The sequence below is a fragment of the Cyrtonyx montezumae genome, unplaced genomic scaffold, assembly GCF_038088225.1.
Source record: "Cyrtonyx montezumae isolate F1298 unplaced genomic scaffold, pur_monq_1.0 scaffold_8, whole genome shotgun sequence".
In the NCBI taxonomy this organism is placed as follows: Eukaryota; Metazoa; Chordata; class Aves; order Galliformes; family Odontophoridae; genus Cyrtonyx; species Cyrtonyx montezumae.
Window position 1 is genome coordinate 84,633,975 of NW_027072089.1, and position 24,730 is coordinate 84,658,704.

Below are 24,730 nucleotides of genomic sequence, written 5' to 3' on the forward strand. Positions count from 1 at the left end.
AGGCAATGCTAATCTCGGCAGCCCTGATTTCAATGCAAGGACCTTGTTAGATCCCTTCTTATCTATGTGATAACATGGATCAACTGGGTGCAGTTAATACTGATTGCATGTACGAGGTTTGACTCTGACATGCTGCACTGTAATGATGATAGAAAGCCATACATACAAGTGAAAGTCAAGAACTGGAAATAAATTCTCCAATGCTGAGCAGAAATAAACTGGAATGGCATCCAACCACATTAACCTGCTCCTGCTTCAGAAGATCCCCTCTGCCCTTAAACTTGTTTTTTATGTCACATTTTTCTATTTCATATTTCTGATCTAAGCATTTTATCAACATTGTATAATGTTTTAAGAAATTGCTGTTCCTAATTTCACAAATACTTTTGCAAAAAACATATGAATAGTTATTACCATGTTTAAGTTGTTGCTGCATCTTAACTTTGCACTTCATTACTGACCAAAAACAATTCCAGTAGCCCAAACACTCTAATTTCAGAACATATTGTACTGTATTAATGTTATTCTCTTCCACTAATAAATAAGAACATGAAAATCTAGTTGGATAAGACAACAACTTCTACTTTTGAATTTACAGCTCCACTCATTTGTGTGAAACAAATGTTTTAGACTTGCATATTCTGTTCTTGCACTGAAGCATTAGCCACGGGGGAGGCTACATATTTGCTGGGGGTGTGAGGGAATAAGAGCAGTAAGAAGGAGATTTTGCAAGCCATCTCAAAAATCCAACAAGTGTCCAGACTAGTAACAGATAACACTTAAAAGACATCTAGCTCAGCATTGATTCTGGATTGAATCCTGTAGTCAAACCATTGTATATCAGAACAAGATGGAAGTGTTTTCTTGGCACACGGTTTGAGAAATTAGCTGGCTAAATTGGTTGTTATTTCAAGGATGTTACAGATTCTTTTCCCTCTTGTTCTGTTGTTGTTTTGGTTTTTAGCATGAAAAACACCAAAACAAACAAAAAAATTGTACAAGTTATCGTGTCCACTATATAGAAAAGTATATTTTGTTACTGCAGGAGTGAAGACTTGGAAACCTGTTCTTCGCCACCATGTGGTCTGTATTGCAATTCTATCTGTTTAAATTAGGGCAGCTGGCTCTTGAGTCAGTGCTCAAATTTGACACTACCAAAAAGTGTCATGTCCAAAAGGCTGGTTGTTTTTTCTCCAACTATAGCAGTAGAGAGAGGTGACAAAGCACACATTTCTTTGCTGATGTCAGACACTTATTTTGTAGAGATGGAAAGAAGCGTTTAGATGAGGTGCTAAGGGATTTGATTTAGTAGTTGGGTAGGGATAGTGATAGGAGGATGGTTGGACTAGATGATCTTGTAGGTCCTTTCAAACCTAATGAACCTATGAACCTATGAACATACTAAGCAGAGGAAAATCAAGCTGCCAGGCTTTTAGGTATAAAGTATGGCAAGATGTTCCTCCCTAAATAATCCTGATGCCACGAGGAGCCTGAAGTATGCCTGCACAGGTTAGACTTCTCCAAAGACCGTGGTTTCCTCCTACAACCCTCTTGACAGAGCCTCAAAGTCATCTCTGAACTTCCTTCACCTTCTCTGTGTGTGTCCACACTGAAGGAATGCAGAACTCCTCTACTTCTGCAATAGTTTCATCACCACGATTTGTGCGAGCCTAGTCCAGAGAAATGAAGAAGATCACAGAGAAAGTGACTGAGAACTGGCACAGGGCTTCAATTTTAATAATTTTGTTAGGATTTTTTTTTCTGTGCATGAAGCTGCCTCAGACATGCCCCTTATCACAAAGGAAGGCTCTGCATAATTAATCCTCTACAGAATAGTCCCACTCCATAATTAATTTATTCATTCACTTGCTGTGTAACTGTTTCTCTACTTAACTGATTCACTTTTCTAATAGTTCTCTGCATAACTGATTCATATTGCTGTTGATTCTCACCATTATTTAATACCAGAAATTATTTGCTTCATTGCTTAACTCATTATCTGCACAACTGCTTGATATTATAATTGATTCACTGTCTGACTGTCTCGCATGATAACGAACAGCACGTAATCCACTTTTCACCTCCATTTCTGTTCCCTACAATAGCCCAAAGCTGCCCTGATAATTATTTTACCCCTGCTACTATCCCCAGTCTTACTCCAGAGCACCAGAAGAGACTGTCCAGAGAAGCTGTGGAGTCTCCTCTGGAGTTATTCAAAACTCACCTAGATGCTTTCCTGTGTGACCTGCTGTAGGGGACCTGCTTTAGCAGCAAGGTTGGCCTCAGTGATCCTCATAGGTCCCTTTCTATGCCCACAGTTCTGTGATTCTGTTATCACCACCCCTTATTCTTATGCCTCCAGCCCCCTTCAGTGTCCCTCCCCTTCCTCCCCCAGCACTCACTCCAATTTTAAACCTTCACACTCATCCTTCTGTCCCCCTTTTACCGGTCCAATTCTCCCTTTTTGAGTTCCTTGGAATTTATATGTGTTCCAAATCATCCATCACTAGAAGCCAGACCTCCCAGAAGCAATGGAAGAGCCATGAGGACAGTCTTGCCTGACACATCCTCCTGCAAAACTCCTGTAAGAAGTGAGATCAGGGTTGTGGGGAAATGAAGTTCTTATTTACAACTTCTGTCACTCCCTGCGTGTACAGAGAAAGGGAAAATCAGCAACTCTTACGGAGAACCTCCTCCCAGACTTCTGCCTTCCTGTGCATGCAGCCCCTTTCTGTGCCATGTGAGCACCTGCTCCTGCCTTGACTCACTGAGAGGTGGTGAGTTGTCATGGTTTTGTGGTTTTTGTTGTGTTGTTGATATTCCACATCATGACATCATGTGGTGTGTTGGGAGTTGAAGAGCCACGAAACCATGACATGAGTGCACCAATATGTGGTACATGAAGTCGTCTGTAGGTTAGGAGGAAGGGATACTGGTCCTGACTAATCTCTGACATAAGGCACTAGGTTCCAGTAGCTTTCAACACACATTGCATTTATCGGCTCATCCTACAAGTAAAAGCACACCTGATGAGAACACAGCAAGATTCAATATTCTAACGTAATTGCCATTTCTTACTGCTACCAACTATAGTATTTGAACAAATATTATACCAGTTTCATTCAAGAGATGAGAAATCATGGTGGGGCTATTTCTGACAATTGGCAGAACTTCCATGAAGTGACACCACAGAGCTTCCGCAAGGTGCTGAGAGCATGACGCCGACCTGAGAACCCCAGAATGGCAATTTAGCAACATGTGAGTTCAGGTCAACTGTTTCTAGCACTGGCCCGGTCCTAAAAGCTTGGATTGCGGTGCCCTGGCCGTCAGCACTATTAGCAGTTACTGCCATCTATGGGTAAGACCGATTTAACATCACTCCCGTCGGGAAGAGTTACTGATTCTTTGTAATAAATAATATACCTGTCCACATATCTAAACAAATGTAACATGAGAAATCACACTGTCATCACCGATATCTTCACTAAAAAAAAAAAAAAAAAAAAGCAAAATAACGATCAAGGACTTCACTTGTGCACACACCTGAAAAGGGAAAAGCCCACCTTCTGGGCCGCCTCTAGATGCACTCCAGCAGGTCCACCTTTCAGAGACAGTTATCCAAACGCTTCTGGAACTCCGTCAGCTTGGGGCCGTGACTGCTGCTCTGAGCAGCCTGTCCCACTGCCCGACCACCCAGAAATTACTCCAAATGCACCTTATCATTTGCATATTAATTTGAATACCACTGCAGCCTTTTTTTTTTTTTTTCCAATTGATTCTGTTGCTACCGGTTGGCCAGAGATGGTGCAACAGAAGGCTCAATAGCCCTCCGTTCTGGACATCCCTAGCCCAGGGACAAAAGGACCAGACACACGGTGTCAAGCATCGAATGCCAATTTATTGCTGCGCAACAACGCCTTTTATACCCATACACGCCTGCTCCGCCCGCGGTCCCGTGACACCCGATCGAGCCCAAGTCCCTCCCTCCCACAAAGCCTTCACGAAGCTACCACGAGCCCCAGGGACACGCAGCTCTGCCTCACGACCCTACAGATTCAAAATGGCAAAGCATTTTTATGTCAGTGATTCTCTCTCTTTTTCAGGTTGGGATTTTTTGCTTGTCCCATTTAGAATTAAGAGCTGTTTGGGGCATTCATCACCCCTGACAGCTGCTAATGCCCCTCAACTCTGCACAGTCACTGTGCTAAAATATTTGGAGAAAGTAACGGGACTATTTGTTTCTATTTTGGACTGCACCTGTCCACCTTTCAGTTTATTAGTCTTCCTGTGACAATGGCTAGTTCCAGATGCTTATGGGGAAAGTGAAAATCCTCCACAGTGGAAAATTAATACAAGGGAATGGGAGCCAGCCCCTTTCTGTTACAGGTAAGCACGTTGTAAAATTCCTTCCATAAGCCAACCACATCCATGTGAAAATCGACTTTGGTTTTTGTTCTCTCATGATTCCTGCTAGGAATCCTGTCACGAAGACTGTGCTGTTGAGTAAAACCGAATTGTATTTAAAAAGAGGGGAAAGTAACTAATTGTTTTCAAAAGCTTTCCAGCTGTAATTGGAGTTGCTACTCTTATACTGTGGTCCTCCAAACTGCACAGTGGTTGATATGATGATGTACAGCAGAAAGTAGAGCGGGGCAACTTTCCAGCTGGCTGGTAGTCCTGGGCCTGATGCAACCCAGGCAACGGTTGTCCTTCCTGCCTTCCTGAACAGGAGCTAATCCTTCTGTGAAGCCACGTAGACATTACAGCCAGGCACGAAGCAGCCTGCACCACGGAGCAGCACAAAGCTCATTTCACGATGATGTTGGTCATGCCTCCTGGTGCCACAGAAACTGGCCCAGGCACCCTTTGAGCAGAGCAGCCCTGAAAGATGTCCAAAGCAGCCTGCAGAGCTTGGAGAAGCCAGTCAGTGGTGGTTGTATTGGAAGTCAAAGTGGCTAGGAGGTCCAAACAGCTAAGATTACAGTAAAAAATGGGGCAAACTTGTCAGCCAAGAGTCAGAGTCAGCCAAGCTGACTCCTCACATGGAGAAAAATAACGAACACACTTCCAGTCTCCATAGGCAGAGGCAGTGTTTCTTCATGCTAGAGAAGATGGATGTGTCAGCGTGCTTAGCCTGGATATCCCGGTTGACTATCACTGAAGTAGAAGTATCAAGGAAAATACACTGCGTGGGTTTCTGAACGGTTCTGAAAAACATCGACCCGCTCTAGTAAAGCATTCGGAAAGGTCTCAGCGCTCCACCTCACAGCAGCAGAGCAGCCACGCCCCACTGCGGAACACCGTTCCGGAAGCGGAAGCGGAAGCGGACTGACGTCCGCGGCGGAAGGGCGGTGCGTGCTCAGCCATAGACTTCCGGTAGCGCCGGCGGTTTGTGTTCTTCGCCCGCCGTGCCGCCGGGTGCGGGCGGCATGGCCGTGAGGCGGGCGCTGCTCGTGCTGCGGTCCCGCGGCGCCCTCCCGCCCGCTTCCGCCTCCCCCACGCGGCGCGGCCTCAGCGCCTGTCCGCGCGAGGGGGCCGCCGTCAGCGTTGGCTCGGTGTGGGCCCGGCGCGTGGGCCGGGCCCGGCGCTGCGGGGAGAGCGGTGAGAGCGGGCGGGCGTGGGGAGCGGGGAGCTCCTGTGTGGCTCGAGCAGTACGTCAGTGTTCTGCTTGTCTTTCTCAGGTGTCAGCGACTCTGCGTCTTCGTTTTTAGAGAGCAAGGGCAGTGTTTCCTTGCTGGGAAGTAGGAAGTTTTTTTTTGACACTCACGCTCTGGTGTGTCTCCTGGAAGAAAATGGTAATTTGCTACGTACGTTCCTTGGGGGGGTCGTGAGGGGTTTCTTAGCTTGCAGAGCTCGGTTAATTAATCCGCAGCAGTGTGCAACTGTTGGAATGCGGTTGAACGTGGGCTGCTGCAAAAAAAATGCAGCTCTTGGGGTGGAGTGTGTATGCTGTATAAAATATACCTTCTCTTACCCTAAAACGTAAGGGAAGAGATCATTTTGGGTTCATGATGAAGTACCTTTGCTACCTCAGTAGCATGAGGAAGAAGGACCGCATGGCTGAATTGCATTGTGATAGCTCACTGCGCTGGAAAGGAGGGATCCCAATCACTGGCTCCTCCTGTATAGTTTCATCCTTCGTGTGTGCCAGCCTAACTCTCAGGGAACTTTACGTGTGTTGATAGTGATAGGACCTGGGGGAGTGGTTGAGAGGTTGTGGGTACCCCATCCATGAAGGCATTCAAGGCAAGGCTGGATGTGGCTCTGGGCAGCCTGGTCTGGTGGTTGGCAACCCTGTCGACGGCATGGCGGTTGAAACTAGATGATCCTTGAAGTTCTTTGCAACCCAGGCCATTCTGTAATTCAAACTACAGTTCTTTTTGATTGACGTTATTCTGAGACATGAATGAGCTCATAGTGCAGCTGTGTGAGCACTGGGACACATACATAGCAGCAGGAGTAAGGGTACGCGCTTTTGGTGACGGCAAATGATTAAAGCAGCTCTGCTGTTGAAAGTTACTCACTCTCAGACCCCAGATTTGCTTTCTAACATTAACCTGCCACATATTTGAAACTATGTTTTGTGCTAGTTCACCATGCACAGAGTTCAAAGTGTATTTTAAGATGGACTCAGAACTTGGCAGGCCTAAAATCAGAGCTCTTTGTTGGGAATTGCTGAGATTTGCATATTTTCCATGGTACCACTTAAGAGTGTACTGAAGGTAGGTATCTGCTTTTGAATGCCAGGTTTCTTATAATTACACAAGAGATGGCATTCTGTAATACTTCCAACATTAATCTTGCTGATATTGTAATAGTGCTGTACTGCAGAAACAGCTATGTCACAGGCGTTATTTTGGAGTGGAGGAACTTGGTTGTATTGCCCGGTTGTGCTCTGCTAGTGCTAGATGGAGAGGAATGTACTTTATTACCTTTCATAACTGACTGCTTTTTTAAAAAACTTTGTAATGTATATTAGAAGTCGATAATCTTCATCAGCTGTCCAGCTGAATGTTGTTCTATTTTGTTTTACTTAGGATTCACTACTCAACAGTCGGAAGTGATTGTATCTGCATTAGTGAAAATCCTGAGCACCAACCTGGATACGATTTACAAGGACATGGTGACCAAAGTACAGCAGGTTAGCTCAAAGAGGGTGGAAGGGTTAAAGTCCGTTGAAATCCGGTATGTCTGCTAATGAAATGCACATTGCTGTATTATTTACTGGTAGACCGTGTTTAAAAACTTGAAAGTGAACAGCTATCCCTGAATATCCACCGGCTGTTGAGTTTTGTCTTGAATCTATCAAGCAGCTATCGAAGTGTTGTGATGGACCTTGACACTTAGGAACTACCATCTGGTACAATGTTCATGAGTTTTTTGTTTCTTTGTTTGTTTCTTTGTTTCCTCCTAGCTTTATTTTAACCTGAAAAGGCTTTTACTCAGTCATAGGAGATACTCTAAACATGGATTTAACTATTTACAGCTCCTACATTATTTTCTCTAGTTATACAGCAGCGAAGGAAAAGATTTCCTCCTGTAATTTACCATTCTGTTATGTGGCCTGTTTCTAAATATATCTTTCTGTCATAGTGACATTTATATTGTACTAGAATTGAGCTAAACTTCTTTGCAATGATTTTAGTGTGTGGTTAGTGTAGTTGTATGTACTGATAACGCTCAGGAAGAGTATGTTTTGGATGCTGATTTTGTAAGTTTTCTGTTTCCTTTGCTGCATGTTATTCATGGTATACTCTAAATCCATGCAGCATATATATATAAACTGGTGAGAGGAACTGAAGAAAACTTGCTTGGAAATAGACTGGTAATTCTGAATATCTAGAGATCCATCTTGGCTACCAGAAAATTGCATTGACTTGAAGTGAATTTGTGGGGGGATTGGCTGTTTTATTTTTGGGAGGGAATCCTTAGACAAAGTGTACGCAGGTAGATCTGTGTAAGCATGTGGACGTGAAAGTGTTGAATATTGCTATGTTATGCTTTTAGGCACTTCAGCCTCCAGAAATAAAACCAAATTCAGCGTAAGACACATTTAGCTGTATCGTGGAACTTAAGCATCTTTTGAATGTGATTAGCAGTATCTAGTATGCTGGAATTCCCACACATAAGTGAGTCAAATAGGCAATGCTAGTGGGAAGAAGTAACTGAAGTTCTTAGCTCTGTGAGGCTGTCACTTTACAAACAAAGGATTTAACTAATTTTATGGTAACTGAGTTGCTATCTTCATGTGAGAAAACTGTTTGGTGAAGAGGAGAGAGAATGAAAGTAAGCTGGACACATCAGGGAATAAGAAAGGAGATATCCATGGCAGTAGTCTTCCTGCAGATCTTTTGTGATACGTCCAATACACTGACCCACTGCATTTTTTTAATTCTTTTTAAAGTGCTGTAGTCAGGTAGCCTTTTCTAAACAGTGCTGTAAATTAGACTGTCCTTACTTGTCAAAAACGAAGTTATAGTGTCAGATTTTTAATGGTATTAGTCCAGAATCAAAAGCAAGGACCTGCTTATTAGTGGTAAAGTTCAGCAATGAGAGGGGAATCCCTGTTCGCATGTGGATAGTGTAACATCTAGAGCAGAATCTACAGACCTTTCCATCCTCCAAAATGAAGAAGGATGCTTGTTTGCCATCTGTCAGCTCACTTCTGTCAGTGAGAAGAGTGTTTAAAAGTGTAAGTATAGTGCATGATTCTGCTCAGCTGAATAGGAAAGTGGAGTGAGCTCTCTTCCATGGGAAGGTGGAAAAGGAGGAAGTTACAAGAGTAGGGTGGCACTGGGGAGTCTTGGTGTGGAAGCTGGCTTTCCTCTTTTAGCACAGTGGCACCTTTTCTCCCTTCTCCCTAAAGCCTTTGCTAGGTTAAGAATTTGAAGACTTAGAAGAGAGTTTATCCTAGGCTATTAGTTGAACTGTTCTGATCTGTTAGAATTTCTGATTACAAATGATTTACCACAACTTGCTTGTTTTGTCACTTTCACTTGGTCTGTCTTGCTTTCTTTGAAACTGAAATAATCAGTCTCAAATTACCAGATTAAAAATTTCAGAGTACCTGAATAGCCTGTTGTATTTGTACGCGCAGATGAGAAAAACATTATGGCTACATGTCCTGAGGCTTGTCTTCTGTCTTTTAAAGGAGATTGCTCTTCAACAAGTTATGTCCCATATTGATGGAGTGAAAAAGGATATGATTATATTGGGAAAAAGTGAGCTTTCAGCTCTTCGTTCAGAAAATGAGGTAAAAATCAGTATCTTCGACTTGTACCACTTGTTTTTCATTAAGGATGTAAAAAAGTGGTTTGTACCCAGGGTACAAACTTGGGTGCTGATATGGTTTAACACCGAATTATTAATAACCTCGTGAAGGGGCAGGATGCACCCTCAGCAAGTTTGTGAGTGATCCAAAGTTGGGAGGAGTTGCTGACCAACAGACTATTGATGCCTCTCCATCCTGATGGAAGCTGGAAAAATGGGCTGTTGGGAGTCTCGTGGAGTTTGACAAAAGACTTAAATCTTCCTGGTTATGTGTGAAATAGAGAAGAAAACAATGAGGGAGGAAGAAGCTACTGAGCTGTATATCCTAAATTGTTGATGCAGCTGTTGCTCTTTTTTGTTAGAATAATTTTCATACATTAATAGAAGATGCTACAACTATTCCTATTTCATATTTCTTCTGAAAGAAATAGTGATAGATTAAGTTACCTTAGAAGTGTAGAACTTACCTAGAGACCATTCAGGGAATTGCTGGCTGCATTTTGATGCTTAGCAATTTCTTTTTAAGGCTAAACAAACCTATTGCTTACTGTCTTGCTTACTCTTTTTGCTCTCCACTCCTATGCTACTTGCTGCAGTCTCCCATCATCTTGGTGGCTCTCTCCTGAGCTTGTTCCAGCATGTCAACATTTGTCTTATACCAGAGAGCCTAAAGCTGGACACAGCTTTTTTGGTGCAAGCTCACAAGTGCTAAACATGGGAGAATAATCACTTACCTTTGGCTGTGTTTACCCTTGCTAATGCCATCCTGTGCGTTTGGCCACCTGTAGTGCTGTGGGACAGTACTAGCTTCTGTCCTGATGCTTGGAAATGTGCACTACTGAGTGAGTACGTATGTGCATACACTTGGGTCTGTCTACACACATACTGAGGATATAGATGGATTTAAACCACATTCATTCTGCCTTCTGTTGTGGTTTAACCTGGCAAGTGGCTGAGCATCACACCATCATGTGCTCATTCCTCCCCCTTCCCAGTGGGATGTGGGAGATAATTAAAAACTAATAAAGTAAAACTCATAGGCTGAGATAAAACTATCTGCTAAAATAGGGGAAAGGAAAATAGTATGTCTGTATAATAGATATAACAAGTGATGCACAAGTAATTGCTCACCATACCAACTGCTGCCCAGCTAGCATCCTGAGCAGTGGGAGAGAGAGGGAGATGAACTCCAACTCCCTTCAAAACTCCTTCTGCTTGATATCATTTGGTATGGAATAGCCCTGTGGCCAGTTTAAGTAAACTGTCTTAATTCTGTTCCCTCCCAGCTCCTTGGGCCCTTCACTGCACGTAGTCTTGGCTCTGTATATGCTGCTGAGCAGGCAACTACAAATACCAGTGTGTTGTCAACATTATTTTTCTCCTAGAACCTAAACATAGCATCGAACCAGACACTGAAAAAAAAAACATCCATTCCAGCTGAAACTAAGACACCTTCCTTTCACAGTGTGGATTATAGTAATTGCTACTAATCATTGAAATTGCCTATATTTATAGACTGTCGGTTTCTGTGTACAATACTAAAATGTACATTTCTTTTCTGCTCTCCCAGAGAATAAAACTTGAACTCCAGCAGATAAAGAAGCAAGTCATGGTAAGATACTGTACCAATATAATCAAGAATTATCACGTCTCTTATTCACTTAAAAAATGTTGCTGTTACGATTTTATTGTAAACGTTGTGTTTGATTGTTGTATATATGGGATAATGAAACTGAAATTGAGGGGACAGATTGGGCTGCAATGAAGTCAGTTTCACATGTATTTAATTTATTGCGAGAGAATTGTAAACTGTACAAGTAACTGAATTTAAATTTAACTGTCCAGAATTTGAAATAGCTTTTAAATGTCTTAGCCTCTAAGTTTGGGACCAGTATGCTTGGTCCCACTTGCCTGTGAGTGAATGACCTTAGCAAGAAAATGTGTTTTTTGGAGGAAACTCACTTGTTAATTATGTACAGGTTTAAAGATCAGTGCTGTGTTTCTGCTCTTTATAGTTTGCTTCTCCTGACTTACAGTCGAAATAGCTTTCTCTCATCAAGACTGCTTCAAAACCTATTACTTAGATGAACATGTAGCTTTTACACAGACAGAAATTCTTGCAAAAATGATTAAGGTTGGAAACTGTTTCATGTTAGGAAGGGCTTAATGCATACTAGCTTTCAGAATAAAGTTTTTAAAATACATTCAGCATCTGATTTTTGTCTTGAACTTCATTGTTTTGCTTGCATATAAGTATATGAGTTAGCATATTCAGTGGTAGAACGTGAAAGATCTGAGTCATCTTTGTTTTGGTTTTTTTTTTTAACTTAAATGTCTTTAAATTTCACTTTTTACTGTAAATATAAAATAATTTTAATGATTACATTTGCTCATACTTCTAAAGGACAGATTGACACAGTGTTGTAAAGGCTTCAAAATAACACAATCTTTTCATTAAATTGCAACATCCTGCTGTAAGGCCATCTAATTACAACAGGTTCAAAAATCCTAGCATAGAAATTGAGTGTCATTATTATTCATACTACTTAATGAAGTCTTGTCTAGCTGACATCAGTCTATTTGAGAGATGTTTACTTGTTTTTAACTGCAGAATATCCCAGAACATCATCAATCTCTTGAATCTCCCACACATTCATCCCATCAGTAGCTTGCCTTATGACAAAGTGTCATCTGGCTAGAATTCCTGCAGGGAATTTAATTTAAAATGTCAGCTGTCACTGAAGATGAAGTAGGAACTGCTTAGAGTTATCCATGAAACAAAATACTTAGTGATAGTTTTAAAAGTTATGTGTTTAAAAATAATAAACATTTTCCGTCTAAGTTGTCAGTGTTTGTTTTTTTTCTGAGAGCCTAGATGCAGTCTTTAGAAACATTTCCTTTTAAATTTTAAACTTGTAAACTGTTTTAGTTTATAATAGTAGAGCTTAGTTTATAATAGTAGAGCTTAGTTTATAATAGTAGAGCTTAGTTTATAATAGTAGAGCTTAGTTTATAATAGTAGAGCTTAGTTTATAATAGTAGAGCTTAGTTTATAATAGTAGAGCTTAGTTTATAATAGTAGAGCTTAGTTTATAATAGTAGAGCTTAGTTTATAATAGTAGAGTTTAGTTTATAATAGTAGAGCTTAGTTTATAATAGTAGAGTTTAGTTTATAATAGTAGAGCTTAGTTTATAATAGTAGAGCTTAGTTTATAATAGTAGAGCTTAGTTTATAATAGTAGAGCTTAGTTTATAATAGTAGAGCTTAGTTTATAATAGTAGAGCTTAGTTTATAATAGTAGAGCTTAGTTTATAATAGTAGAGCTTAGTTTATAATAGTAGAGCTTAGTTTATAATAGTAGAGCTTAGTTTATAATAGTAGAGCTTAGTTTATAATAGTAGAGCTTAGTTTATAATAGTAGAGCTTAGTTTATAATAGTAGAGCTTAGTTTATAATAGTAGAGCTTAGTTTATAATAGTAGAGCTTAGTTTATAATAGTAGAGCTTAGTTTATAATAGTAGAGCTTAGTTATCTTGAGTATCAGGATTCCTTCATGGAAGTCCAATTTCAAAGTGTACCTAGGCAAAGATTTCTAAAATTAGTGAGTTGTAGGTTTATGAAACATGCCCAGAATTTGTAGAAAGTTGTGTTCTTTATCAACTCTTGTTTTCAGTGTTCTGGTATAAAAGTAGTCAGTTTTTTATTTGTTCCAATGAGAATGAATTCATCCTACAGACCACAAGTGGAAGGGCAAGAACACTTGTACTTAGGAAATCTAAGCACATTGGGTGTCTCGAGAATCCAGTTCCTCTCTAATTAGAAAGAGGCACAGTATTTTTGTCTAACTTGTTTTTGCTTACAATTAAATAGAAATTCTTGTTCACTGCTTTATCCTTTGTATTCCCATAAGGATGAAATTACCAGAGTTCATGCTGACAACAAACTAAATCTAAACCTAGAGATGAGCAGAGTAAAAGAATTGGAAAGTTCTGTTCACTTTCTTCTTAGAAACATCTAAAAATTGAATAATCTCTGAATTTGGATAAGAACGTCTGTTCAATATTAATCTGTAGTATTATTCCTTTTTAAGATGCTATTAATCCAAATTAGTCATCCTTGAATGCTGTAATATGGGGTACAGTGGTGGGGAGTTTCTTTGTATGTCTGTCTCTTTTGATATTGTTTCAGTATTGACATTAATGTACTACGGTTAAATATTTCAGTTTTTTGCATTTAAACATTCCAACTAGCTGCCTGGAGATTTTCTAGAGCTGTGCTAGTAATATATCGTCACACTGAGTTAAGTATAAGCATTTCATTATCTTGCCATTACTGAAGATATTTCCTTTCCCTGTAACGGGAGAATTCAGTGTGGCTAGTCTGTCAGGCAGTATGTGTTGTGAAAGTAGTTGTGATTAATTTTCATTGTAACTGATACTGATTCTGATTGTTTTTGACTTTGAAATATGTGTAGAATTTAATTGACAAGCGTTTTAATTAGATTAACAGAAATGAAAAATTAGAAGATACATAATTTTGCATTAGATGGAGCACTCTGAGTAGAAATTTGGTTTTAGATCTTTTTTGAATAGCTTTTATGAACCTGAATTTCATCATTGAAATGGACACATCTTTTAGTGACATTTTTCTGCAAATTTTAATTCAGTCCCTTTATCACAGGTGGGTAATGAAGAAGTAATATTTACTGCAATCTCAACAGTAAGAAATGTTGGGGTGTAAGTCACTTTCTGTGTATGCCCCCTTGAAGTTGTCGCCTGCTTGAGATTAATGCTGAAAGAGATTATCTTAATTTGCCAGCACTCATGTCAGCCATTTCTTATGTTTCAAACTCTAAATGCTTTATCTTTTAATAAGTTCACTCTCCAGCAAATGTGAAGTGGAAGTCTTCATTACCTAATGCACATCTGCTTATGCCCTGATTTATATCTGCAACGATACAGATTGAATTGAAAATCCTGAAGTATGGAACAAACTTTCACTTACATTCGTGTGCTCTTGCATCACTGTGTCGCTCAAGTTTGCTGTTTAGAAATATCAAGATGCATCTGACAGAACTGCATTTTCTCTGAACTGCAAAAAAAAAAAAAAGGACTTAAGGGGAAATCTCCCTGTTTAACTTCAGAGTGGGGTTAACCTTGCCTTTCTTCTTATGTACTTGTATTATTACAGACATGTTTTGGTGTTTTATAACAAAAGGATGCATTTTGGTTTCTTGAAGCTCAGTTTAAAAACCTTGGGGCTGACCTAGCTTCTAGCCACAAGGCAAACTTGAACAAATGCAGACATCAACAGAGTGGCTTGCAGAATATAAATTATTCAGAAAACATCTATTTTGATAACAGCACCTATACATAGTTAAGCAGAAACTATTTCAATCTATGTGTTACACTGTTTATTTTAAATGTAAATCTACCTTTGGTGGTGATAACCAGATTGTTAATATGTGGTTCTGTCCATGCAGAATCATAGAATGACTTGCATTGGAAGGGACTTTAAAGACCATCGTGCTGTGGGCAGAGTTGCCACCTACCAGATCAGGCTGCCCAGGACCCCAGTCAACCTGGCCTCAAGCACCTCCAGGGATGGGGCACTGTTATGTTAAACTTCATACATGACTTTTAAAAATTGCATTGTTTTATAAATGTTTTGCCATGTTAACAGGTTGAGGAATTTCACTTTGAGACAATATATGCTACTGATTTCTTTTTTTTGTCCTTGTCATCAATTTGCAGAATTTAGTAACATATGTTTTATTAATTATAGACACATTATTATTTGTCTCTTTTTTCTATGTTTGTAGCCTTATGCTATTTCTTAATTGGATCTTTAGATCTGTTAGAAGTTCAAATAGTGTTCTGGATCTTTAAAGAGAGTTTTTCAGCGCTGAGGCGTTTATGTAGGTTAGTCTGAGTTTGATGACAAAGTGAGATATACCTCTAGACTGGAAGGAAAAAGAAGTCACTTTTCACATGGGAACATCAGGAGATGAAGTTATTGCTGTGTAACTGAGGATTCTGAGATGGGAGCCTGATGACTTAATACTCTGCACTGATGGCTTAGCAGCTGTCCTAGGAGTAACTGAATTGCTTTAGTAGCAGGTAGGAACCATTACAGATGTCAAATAATGCCTGTTCATGTATCAGAAACCTGCCTTAAAGGTATGCTTCTTGAATGTGTTTACCTTGCCTTCAATCCAGATAACCAGAGTTTCTAAGTAAACCAGGACTTCTGATTTATAGTACCTATCTTTCAAGTGTTTCTGAACCAGTGACTTGACATGAGATGCAAATGTTTTATGTTTACCAAATATAGCATTTTCAGTGGTGTTCCCCAGGTGTTGTTCGGACCATTTCAAAATTTTGAATAGAGAATTGCCGTAATGCTGGTGAAACATCTTTGGTAGCTGAGTTTGCTATGACAGTTTAAAAACCACTCCCCTTACTGAAGAAGGCAGATGGTTCAGTCTTCTTGGCATTCGTATGCTCTGTGAGTTAGTTAACTGCCCTATTTCCTCTTCAGAATCACAGGTCAAAATGCAGGTCTGCCAACTTTTCTGCCAGCTGCTTTTTAATGTATTTCGTTGTTCCAGCTTGTGTTGAACACCTGTCTAAATTCAGCTTTCCAAGTGACAGCAGTCACCTTGCAATACTCTCTTTCAAGTGTTGTCGGACAACATGGTCGTTCAGATTCAGTTTTGTAGAAAACTGGAAAGCAAAGAACAGAAAAGGAAGCATGCTTTTAAGCATTTGGGAAAAGGCTTAAGGATGATATCATATTTATCTGTCTTTTTTTTTGTTTTTCCCTTCCAGCATTCACTTAATGAAAGAAAACTACTCGAAATGAGGACAGAAATAGTGGAATTGGTAAGAACTTGGTAGCTTGTTATTATATAACAAAGCTTTTTTTACTTGTCTTAGAGAGCTGGTACTATTTTTGAAGCTGCTCATGCACTTAGACACACTTCAATGTACAAAACGTCATTGAGATTTGTTATTTTTCTATGTATTTCCATAGTGGTACAGATAACTCTAGCATCTACAGAATAGGAAGGCTTATATATGTTAGTACATCATAACCTGTTCAGTGGGCTTTTGTTTGTTGGTTTGTTTTGAAATTTCAAGTATGTAGCATTTTCTGTAGGCAGAACACTTAAGGTTGCTTTTCGTTTCTTTAAATCAGTGACGTTTTCCGTGTTCAGTGGAACTGAAACACTTATCTTGATTGATTTGGCTTCATTTTAGCAGAAACCTTTACTAAAGTTTTCCTCTTCGTTTTGTTTCATTACTGTAGAGAATTATTCACAGGAAGACCTCTAGTCATAAATCATTAACTGATGACAACGTTTCAGTAGTGATGATTTGAAAATACCAGCACCAGAGCAGCAGCTGTTCTGACTTTACAAGCTTGATCTTTCAGTCCTTTCTGAGTAATAATTCCATCTCATTTTTTTCTATGAAGTCCTGTCTTCTGTCATAATCAGATTCTGACTTCGTCATTCTGTAGACGTTTCTGCAGTAGAATTCACTGCAAGAAGGAGACATGGTTTTTACATCAAAAGACCTATTCTGATATTTCTAAGGATCCATACGTTTTCATGCTTCTCCAGTATGTTTCTATCACAAGAGTCTCTTAGACTTCTCAATAGCTATTATAATTGAGATGTGACTTGAATGTCTGTGGGCCAGGTGACAGATTAAAGTGAGTGATTATGCTGCTAGATTGAGATAAGAAGGCACCCAGTTCTGCCATGTTCTAGATTACATGTTACTGAACGTGCGATGAAAGTGTACTGAGTTCAATTCCTTAGATATGGCAAGCTAGGAAAAAACTCATTTGCTTTGAATGCAAATTACTTCATTAACGTACATTTAAGGAGGAGTTGGAAGTACAGTTGAGAGGAATGGGTTACATTTCTAAATAAACATGGAACTGTTCAAATTATGTTTGTTTTATTTTCTAGCATGCACAACAAGATCGAGCTCTGACGCAAATAGACAGAAGAATAGACAGAGAAGTTGCTGATCTGAAGATAATGCTGGAATCGCTCAAACTTTATAATATTAAGTATTTAGCAGGTAAGATATCTTGTGGTGAACCTGTTAAATTGGACACTGTTTTTACAAGCTGTCCATTGACTGTATTCATAAAGGCCTGGTTCAAAGAAAATATGAATACTTTTAAGTAGTCTTGGTCAAAATCAGCAGCATTATTACCAGAGAAAGTGTTCTGTAATTCACAGCTGTATTTTGCATGGACTACGCCTGTATGTTCTTTCATTCTTTGTACTGCAGTAGCGTGTGTGAGAAATCTAAAAGATAGAAAATGCTTCATCTGTGCTCAACTAAAATTATAAAAGCAGCCTGCACTTATCTGTCTGATGGAGCTCTACCTACAAAATGGAATGCTTCTGTCTTTCAGAGCATTCATTATCAAATTCTTCAATTACTTAGTTTTCAGGCACATGCGTTAGGAAAAAAAATAGCTTATTGCTCTTGTAGAAAAATGACAAAATATTAATCTTTCCTAAGTATGCAGCGTTGTTAAATGAACAGGATTACAGAAGTTATTCTTCTTATTTAAACTTCTTTATTATTCTTTCACAGTAGGTTTTGTCACTGTTACAATCATGTCTATAATACTGTACTATAGGGATAAGCTTTACAGAGAACCATTACTGAAAAATAAAAGGCAACTTATTTAAACGAGAGGAAGTGCTTTTCCCCACCATCCATACTCATAAACTACTCATGGAAGTAAAAAAATATAAGCAGAATATGTTTACTTAAATGGCTTCCATTGTAAATGGTGGCAAAAATTCTTCTGTGTTTAAATCTAGAAACTAAAAGTTGATGACTAGAAATAATAAAAAAAAATACAATACAAAACAAATTCATAAGCTTTAATGAAGTAGTTTGCATTTATTTGCTTGAATACTTGACTGTGTTTTAGTAATCCTATTAATCCTCATTTCACAACTGTAACTTTTTGATCTTTTTTCGAATGGTAAGCAGCTAAGTTTTTTTTTTTCCAACCTTTTGGTAGTTTTCCAGTCTAATTCCCACATTCATTTTCCTTCCTCCTCCTTTGTCATTTTTGTGTCCCTCTGCCTTGAAATTGTGTTTTGTAAATTAAAAAGCTTACTTTCTTATAGGAGAAAGGAGTGGTGATTTTATCTTTAGCATTGTAGCTAGGTTTGTGCTTAGGTTTGTGAAGATACGTTCCAAGAGCTAATGATTCAATATCTCTCTTCTCCACTTCTGTTTTCTTTCAGGTTCAGTATTTATATGCCTTACCGTAGCACTGGGATTTTATCGTTTATGGACTTAATAAAGCATCACTTTTAAGGGACTTCTACTGTCTTGTTTTCTGAAAAACAGAAAAAACTGTCTTTGCTTGAACTTCAACCAAGTCTTGAATGTTTTATTTATTTTTTTGTGAAGAAGACTGTTTTGAGAATGTAACCAAAGATGTGCCTAGAAACAAACTGTACATATGTCATGCCTATTTGGAATTCACTTACCTCTGAATAAAGCATTTGTGCTATTTTCCTCATTCTGAACTACAGTTTGCCTTGCTTTGCAGAGTGCCACATAAGAGCAAAGACTGACATTCATTCCGATTGCGTGGGGCTGCATGCACTAGGAATTGCATTCTGTTGTCTGTTCAGACATGCTTACCAGAGTCGGTTGCATCTATTGGACTGGAATTGTGATTGTTAGTATAAAACTGAAACTAAATGTTTTGTGGCTTGGAGGCGCTCTTGTTTAAGTAGGATTAGGGTTAACTGAATCGTGCTTACTTCTTGTCACGGTGTTGTCCGTGACAGTGACCCAAGGGAAAACCGAGAAGGGAGAGGGGAGAGAAAAAGAAACTGCGTCAGTGGCCGCGCTGCGCGGCCGCCCGAGCAGAGTCGCGCTCCGGGAGGGGGAGGGGGAAACAGCGGGAAGGGATGGGTCGACAAGAAAACAACGGCACGATCTGAGCAGGAACGGTAACTTTACTAAATCCAATAAAATTGAACAATTGAAAGAGAGAGAAAAAATTTTCAAACCAGAAGCTATACGCTAAGGAGGACCTGCAGGGGAAGCACACGTGCTGAACCTCCACGGCAGCCCAGAGCAACGCGCCCAGACCGAGCGCCGCCTCCATCCGGTGCGGAGCTCCGCCCCTCCCCTCTGCTGCTCCCCCAGCATTAACTCCTTCACTGCTGCGTGATGCTCTGATGTGGAATACCGGCATCAAAACCACAACATTCCACCCCTTATTCCACATCATCACATCATGCTTAACACACATCTATACATAACCAAACAGTAATAACATGAGTTACATAGAAACATATATATATATATATATATATATACATACATACACACGTAATTACAGACTGCATTCCCCCAGCATCAAATTCCCTTGTGGGACACACTGGACGTCCCCATTTTTATCCATTACCCACCAGGTGCACCCAGGTCCCTGCGCAAAAACGGTTCCACGGAGGGGTTTGCCCTTTCCAGAGGCTGGAAGGACCCACACCGCTTTTCCCAACATGCTCCTCACATGTACCACAGGGACCTTATCTCCCTCTATGGTCTGTAGGGAGCCGGACTGTGTAGGACCCTCTCGGTTGACTGATCCCCTAGTGTTGACCAGCCAGGTGGCTTCTGCCAGATGCTTCTCCCAGTGCTTGAATGTCCCACCACCCATTGCTCTCAACGTGGTTTTTAACAACCCGTTGTAGCGCTCGATCTTACCAGCAGCTGGTGCATGGTAGGGGATATGGTAGATCCATTCAATGCCGTGTTCTTTGGCCCAGATATCCACAAGAGAATTTTTGAAATGAGTCCCATTATCGGACTCAATTCTCTCTGGAGTGCCATGTCGCCATAGGACTTGTCTCTCGAGCCCTAAGATGGTGTTTCGGGCGGTAGCGTGGGGTACTGCGTATGTCTCAAGCCACCCAGTGGTCGCCTCCACCATGGTGAGCACGTAACGCTTACCATCGCGAGTTCGTGGCAAGGTGATATAATCAACCTGCCACGCCTCCCCATATTTATACTTTTCCCATCGCCCTTCCTGCCAGAGGGGTTTCATCCTCTTGGCCTGTTTAATTATGGCACATGTGTCACAGTCATGGATAACCTGTGCAACGGCATCCATAGTTAAGTCCACCCCTCGGTCTCTAGCCCACTTATAGGTCGCATCCCTTCCTTGATGGCCAGAGGTCTCATGGGCCCACCGAGCTAAAAATAGCTCTCCTTTGATCTGCCAGTCCAAATCGATCTGAGACACCTCAATTCTGGCAGCTCGATCTACCTGATGGTTATTTTTCTGCTCTTCAGTAGCTCGATTCTTGGGCACATGAGCATCTACATGGCGCACCTTTACACCCAACCTTTTTGTTCGGGCAGCAATGTCTTTCCACAGTTCAGCAGCCCAAATAGGTTTACCCTTCCGTTGCCAGTTGTCCTGTTCCCACTGCTGCAACCACCCCCATAAAGCATTTGCCACCATCCAAGAGTCAGTATAAAGATATAGCATGGGCCACCTCTCCCGTTCAGCCACATCTAAGGCCAGCTGGACGGCCTTTACCTCCGCAAACTGGCTTGACTCTCCTTCTCCTTCGGTGGCCTCTGCAACTCGTCGTGTGGGGCTCCACACAGCAGCCTTCCATCTGCGATGCTTCCCAACAATACGACACCATCCATCAGTGAAGAGGGCATACGTCTTTTCATTCTCTAGTAGTTCGTTATATGGTGGGGCCTCTTTAGCACGTGGTATCTCCTCTGATGGGGATGTTCCAAACTTCTTGCCTTCAGGCCAGTCCATGATCACCTCCAGGATTCCTGGACGGTTGAGGTTCCCCATCCGAGCTCGCTGTGTAATCAGTGCAATCCACTTACTCCAGGTGGCATCGGTAGCATGATGGGTGGGGGGAACCTTTCCTTTGAACATCCAATTCAGCACTGGCAGTCGAGGTGCCAGGAGGAGCTGTGTCTCAGTACCAATTACTTCAGAGGCAGCCCGAACCCCCTCGTATGCGGCCAAAATCTCCTTCTCAGTTGGAGTGTAGCACTCCTCTGAACCCCTGTACGCTCTGCTCCAAAATCCAAGGGGTCGGCCTCGGGTCTCCCCAGAGGCTCTTTGCCACAGACTCCAAGTGGGACCTTTCTCTCCAGCAGCAGTGTAGAGCATGTTTTTCACATCCTGTCCCAACCGAACTGGCCCCAGGGCCACAGCACGGGCTATCTCCTGCTTGATTTGCTCAAAGGCCTGCTGCTGTTCAGGACCCCATGCAAAATTATTCTTTTTCCGAGTCACTTGATAGAGGGGGCTTACTATGAGGCTGTAGTTTGGGATGTGCATCCTCCAAAAACCTACTACACCCAGAAAAGACTGTGTCTCTTTCTTGCTAGTGGGTGGTGACATACTGGTGATTTTGTCAATCACATCTCCTGGAATGTGACGACGTCCATCTTGCCATTTTACTCCTAGGAATTGAATTTCTTGGGCAGGTCCCTTCACTTTGTTCCGTTTAATAGCAATATACTTTTCCCCACCATCCATACTCATAAACTACTCATGGAAGTAAAAAAATATAAGCAGAATATGTTTACTTAAATGGCTTCCATTGTAAATGGTGGCAAAAATTCTTCTGTGTTTAAATCTAGAAACTAAAAGTTGATGACTAGAAATAATAAAAAAAAATACAATACAAAACAAATTCATAAGCTTTCATGAAGTAGTTTGCATTTATTTGCTTGAATACTTGACTGTGTTTTAGTAATCCTATTAATCCTCATTTCACAACTGTAACTTTTTGATCTTTTTTCGAATGGTAAGCAGCTAAGTTCCAAGAGCTAATGATTCAATATCTCTCTTCTCCACTTCTGTTTTCTTTCAGGTTCAGTATTTACATGCCTTACCGTAGCACTGGGATTTTATCATTTATGGATTTAATAAAGCATCACTTTTAAGGGACTTCTACTGTCTTGTTTTCTGAAAAACAGAAAAAACTGTCTTTGCTTGAACTTCAACCAAGTCTTGAATGTTATATTTATTTTTTTGTGAAGAAGACTGTGTTGAGAATGTAACCAAAGATGTGCCTAGAAACAAACTGTACATATGTCATGCCTATTTGGAATTCACTTACCTCTGAATAAAGCATTTGTGCTATTTTCCTTCATTCTGAACTACAGTTTGCCTTGCTTTGCAGAGTGCCACATAAGAGCAAAGACTGACATTCATTCCGATTGCGTGGGGCTGCATGCACTAGGAATTGCATTCTGTTGTCTGTTCAGACATGCTTACCAGAGTCGGTTGCATCTATTGGACTGGAATTGTGATTGTTAGTATAAAACTGAAACTAAATGTTTTGTGGCTTGGAGGCGCTCTTGTTTAAGTAGGATTAGGGTTAACTGAATCGTGCTTACTTCTTTTAACACATGATTGTGCGGGTACTATGATAAAATGTGTCTTGCCATGTTTATAACAGTGCATCAGCTTCTTTTTCAGATGACCATCCAATCAGTCATCTTTCATAAGTACTGTGTAATGGTAGCAGTGTTTGCTGCTAATTTTGCTTGTAATATATCTAGGTTTTTTACTAACTCACCTTTTTATACGAAAGTTTCTGATACTCATTCCATATGCTAACTTTTAACTTATCCACTGTAACTGGGAGCTCGAAATGCTGTAAAATATGGCAGTTATACAAACTGTCTCTCTGGCTCTGCTTCCTTGTTGGAAAGGAACTGGTGCTTCCAGAAAGGAAAGATATTTTTTTAGCAGGTGGTTATGAAGCAGCACCATACATGAGGGAATTGCAATACTGTCTGTCTTCTGTTTTCTTGTCCTATTTAATTTTAAAAAATCCTACTGCTACTTCAGATGTGGAACTTGGAGAGTGATTATGATGATGAAAGCAGTAATGGAGTTCTGTAAGGATATTTAATCTCATTCTGTGCAAGCCCTTGTGTACAAGCGAATGCAACTGAAAGCTACAAATGAAAGCATCCTGTGTATCCAGGTACATCCATCCATCATTCTTCCATTCAGGAGCTAAAGCTTTAGTAACAGCAGTCAAGTCACCCTTGTTCCTTCATTTAAGGGAAATTTTGTCTTCTTGCTTCTTAGGAAAAGATGCACCTATGCACTGGTAATAAATGCTGTTAGCAGACAATTTCAGCTTTGCCTAAAGAAAGTAAAGCTGTTTAGCTACCTTGTGTCTGTATCATAAAAACTGTTAACTTTTTGGGTGGTTGCAAATGCAAACGGACTGCATGAGGACAAAGATGTATGACTGTGGATGCTAACTTGAAATAAAGAATTTTGTATATTTCACAGAGTTGTGATGTTCTCATTATAAATACAACTTTTTGCATTAATTTGAATGTAATTAAGGTAAGTTATTGTTTGTAAGACTGTACTGAAAACTAAGAATTGGCACAGTCAACAGCCACTAGAACATTCCTAATCTGCAGTAGTTTCCCTGTGCTAACTTTAATTCAATTTAGAGGAGCTGTTAATATGTATTCAAGTTCTTCACTTTTTTCTTAAAAAAAAACACAAAAAACCCTTTTTTATTACTTCTTTTTTTTTTACTATAGGTCTTGATAACTTCTCTATTTGAGAAAGTATCATTTAATGTTTGGAATTCTCAGTGTTGATTGCTACCTTTCCAGAGTAGAGAGTCTTATATAGGCCTGAGTAATCAGTACTTTTTTACCTGTATGCTCAAGCATCTGATAATAATTGCTGAATTAATTCTTTAATTTAAAATGTAATGTGTGTTCAGCTGAAAACAGATGTCTATGCAAAAATGCTTCTTTTTGGGGACAAGTAGAGTGAGGAGGGGAAAGATTACAGAATAGCATTGTCCTGGAACTAGTAAAGTAAGAGAAAGCAGTTTTTGGTGAGTGTTCTGAACAGAGAATAACATTAATATGTAATTGAGGAGAAAGACTGCATAAATAGAAAATAATTAAGTGTGACGTAAAAAGGCTGCCACTGTTGCATGGGCATAGATGTTCTCTGATTGATTCCTCTGATTTTAAAGATGAATTTAGCAATCTCATACATGTATCACATTTATTCCTAATAGGTAGAATTTGCACTTGGAAATAAATGGAGAGATTTACTTTCAAAGAAATATTTAAACTCAAAAAAGCACAAGGAAATTACTTTCAGTACTGATGAGAAGCAAATACGTCAGGGAACTGCTTAATACCTTGGAAAGCAGAAGTTGAGTGTCGCTGGATTCATAACTAGGAGACCTAAATTCCTCCCAGATTTTTTTTTTCCTGTAGGACTTTCTGCACTCTGCTGTGTAATGTTTAGTAGCAGAAGCAATTCAGGATGTACAGAAACACTTCCCAGTTCTCTTGACTTCAGATTTTGGCTATGAATTTGTAATGCAATTTGTGGGGCTTTTTCAGAAGC

General features: G+C 40.1%; 1 protein-coding gene across 1 annotated transcript; it reads left to right on the top strand.

The window, feature by feature from the left end:
• The first annotated feature begins 5,429 nt into the window (after positions 1–5,429).
• LOC136058968 (mitochondrial calcium uniporter regulator 1-like) lies at positions 5,430–22,261 on the top strand. Its single transcript, XM_065752805.1, has 9 exons — positions 5,430–5,601; positions 5,682–5,795; positions 7,038–7,141; positions 9,152–9,253; positions 10,841–10,882; positions 13,182–13,262; positions 16,102–16,155; positions 17,253–17,367; positions 22,194–22,261. Exons 1-9 carry the CDS (start codon positions 5,430–5,432, stop codon positions 22,247–22,249), a joined length of 840 nt encoding a protein of 279 aa, XP_065608877.1. The 3' UTR covers positions 22,250–22,261.
• Positions 22,262–24,730: the final 2,469 nt, after the last annotated feature.